Source organism: Monoraphidium neglectum, assembly GCF_000611645.1.
Source record: "Monoraphidium neglectum strain SAG 48.87 unplaced genomic scaffold scaffold00130, whole genome shotgun sequence".
NCBI classification, from domain to species: Eukaryota; Viridiplantae; Chlorophyta; class Chlorophyceae; order Sphaeropleales; family Selenastraceae; genus Monoraphidium; species Monoraphidium neglectum.
In genome coordinates, this window is record NW_014013498.1 from 38,049 (window position 1) to 41,031 (window position 2,983).

The 2,983-nt window shown below is 61.9% G+C and overlaps 1 protein-coding gene across 1 annotated transcript; it reads right to left on the reverse strand.

Annotated features, from left to right (window-relative positions):
* Positions 1 to 819: 819 nt before the first annotated feature.
* MNEG_1331 (putative Signal recognition particle protein) lies at positions 820 to 2,828 on the reverse strand (the record flags this gene model as incomplete). Its single annotated transcript, XM_014050194.1, has 5 exons — positions 820 to 974; positions 1,188 to 1,353; positions 1,582 to 1,794; positions 2,116 to 2,321; positions 2,702 to 2,828. 5 exons carry the CDS (start codon positions 2,826 to 2,828, stop codon positions 820 to 822), a joined length of 867 nt encoding a protein of 288 aa, XP_013905648.1.
* Positions 2,829 to 2,983: the final 155 nt, after the last annotated feature.

Genomic DNA, 2,983 nt, shown 5'->3' on the forward strand with positions numbered 1-2,983 from the left:
GGGTGTGTCGTCATTTCATATGCATAAGTGGTGTGTGTGTGTGTGTGTGTGCGCGCGTGTGCGTGTGCGTGTGTGCACGCGTGTGTGTGTGCGCGTGTGTACATGTGTGCATGCTCGTGTTGCATATGCGCTCTGACCCTCGATTGTATTGTGCTTCTAGGCTACTGTGTTGCGAACGCCATGACCTTAAATCTTGCATACGCTCACGTTGCGCACACCCTTGCCTGCTTTACAAAATTTATCTGCACTGCCAGCCTCATCAGCCTATTCTCTGCTCTCAGGTTGATCTGCTGCCCCACGATATCCCTGACACCTGTCGTGGCTGCGGCCTGCCTGGTTGGTGTGCACTCTGGTGGAGTCGCTGCCGCTTCACAGTTTGGCCGACGACAATCTCTCAGTGCCAGCGGCCGCGGTGGCTGTCTCGCTGCTGCTGCTGCCTTTGGCCGCCGCCGTGGCAGGCGGCCCTCACGTGGCAGCCGGCACGGTGCAGACTGGCGCGGCAACACTATCATCTGAGTAGCAGGTAAACTTTGCAGGAGTAAATCCCTTGACAATGCTTCAAAAAGCAGACATCATGTGTCCAACGGCAAGTCCACAGCTGCATTGTGCGTCAACACCGTGTCCAAGAATAACAGCTTCTGCAGCAGGCGCAACGGCAGCTCACCCTCTCAGGTTCTGTTTGAAGTGGGTCAAGCTCCCTGCTGCCAAGATATCCAGGTTTACACGCAACAACAAAAAAGACAAAAAAGACAGCAGCAGCCACAGCACAGAAATTAGGGAACAATGGGGTTGACAATGCGCATACCGATTGTGGTTGCTCTACCGCTTGGTGGCAAAGCCCTTGCTCTTGTCCAAGGGCTTCCTCCGCTCCGCCGCCAGCTGAGCCTTGTCCTTGCGCCGCCGCGCCTTGCCTGACGGCACCGCGGGCTGCTGTGAGCGGATGAGGTCCTTCATGAGTGCCTCGTCAGACTGGCCTGGGGGAGCCAGAGTGGCGGGAGGGGATGATGGGGAGGCGTGTTGATGCGGTGCACGGGACAGTGGTCAGGCCTGGGAAGGCACAGGCGACGGCTGAGCGGAGCGGAGCTGACGCACATCTGTAGGATGAGGCTTGCTGGGCACTGTCGGCCCCATCCCCCTACCCACCAACGTCCCCCACTCTGGCCCCCCACCCTTGATCGAGCTCGCACCTGGCACCCCCATCTTCATCATCTTGCCCATCGTCTGCATCTGCACCCGCATGGCCGCAAACTCGGTGCACAGCTGGCTCACGTCGGCCTCCTGGCGGCCAGAGCCCTCTGCCACGCGGCGCCGCCTGCTGGGGCTCTTCATCAGCAGCTCAGGGTTCTCACGCTCCTGGGGGGGGGGGGGTGCCGGCGGGGTGGACTGGTGCGGGGAGGCACTGGCGCCTCTGCTTGGGTCTAAGCTGGGCCCCGGATCCCGGCACAAACTGGTTGCCCGGATTCTCCTCCTCCCGTCAACTGCCACACACAATAATGAAAGCTCTCCACCCTCCCACATGCCATGCTCAGCCATCCCTGAGGGTCCTGTCACGCAGCCCCCTCTCTTCTCCCCCCCCCTCACCTCTGGTGTCATGGCGCCTATGAGCCCCTTATACATCTTGGCCTTCTTCTCGACCTCGTACAGCTGCTTCTCACTGACCTGGCTGAACCCCGGCATGAGCTTGAGCATTTTGAGGCCACCCATGTTGTTGATGCGCTCAAACTGCTGCAGAAAGTCGTTGAAGTCGAAGCGAGCCGACTCCATGCGCCTCTTGAACTCCTCCACCTCGTCCTCCTGGAAACAGGGAGGCCGCATGCGCACGTGCGCGTATGTGAACACATTCGTGGATGCATGGGCGCACGCTCGTATGCATTCACATGCAGATGCGTGCGCATGCGGGCGTGCGGGGTTGTTTCAGGAGGGGCCAGCGAGAATTTGCACAACACGTCGCACTGTGCAATGACATCCGGCCCGGCGTTGCGGCTGCCAACAGGCTAAGTGCTGAGCTGTGGCGTGCCGCTTGCCCCTGGATGCAGCCCCTCAGCTCTCAACGTCAAGTTTGACACGCAGCCCGGGGGCTCCCTTTTCTCCGCCCCCCCCCCCCAGCGTGCCCACGTTGATGGCCTCCTGCGCCTTCTCGTAGAGGGTGAGCATGTCGCCCATCCCCAGGATGCGGTTGGCCATGCGCTCGGGGTAGAAGGGCTCCAGCGCCTCCATGGTCTCGCCCGTGCCCACAAACTTGATGGGCGCGCCGCTGACCTCGCGCACACTCAGGGCGGCACCGCCGCGGCTGTCGCCGTCCAGCTTAGACAGGATGGCGCCTGGCGGCGGCACGGGGGGACAGGCGTCGATTGGTGAACGGAGGGAGGGCACTGGGTTTGTGCTGCGCAGCTTGGCACAGCGCCTGTGGCGGTCAAAGCCGGGGTTCGAAGCGCCTCGCCCAAGAAGAATCCCCCTGGGTCTAGTGCACGCCCTTCCACCCTGAAAAACCGTGCCGGGCCCTGAACTTGTGAATGGTTTTCGTCACATCCGGACCCTGTGCTTTACTTGCAGGCTGCGAGCTCACCTCCAACACACAAACGCACGCACGCACATACGCACGCACGCACGCACACACACACACACACACACTCACACACACACTCACACTCACTCCCTGCCTCCCTCATTGCCTCCCACCCTACCCCACTCCCCACCTCACCCGTGAGGTCGACCTGGTCGTTGAACGTCTTGACCAGCCCCGCGGCCTCCTGGCCCGTCATGGCGTCCACCACCAGGAGGGTGTCGCTGGGGGACACGCGCTCCTTCATGCGCCGCAGCTCGTCCATCATGCCCTCGTCAACCTTGGGGGGGGGGTGGGGCAGGGCGGGGGGAGCGCGTGGTGACAGCTGGGGGTTTGAGGTGGATTGCGGCAAAACACATTATCAATCTCTGGGCGCTGCCCCAACACCCCCAACTCTACACATCTGGCAGCGGCGCGCCC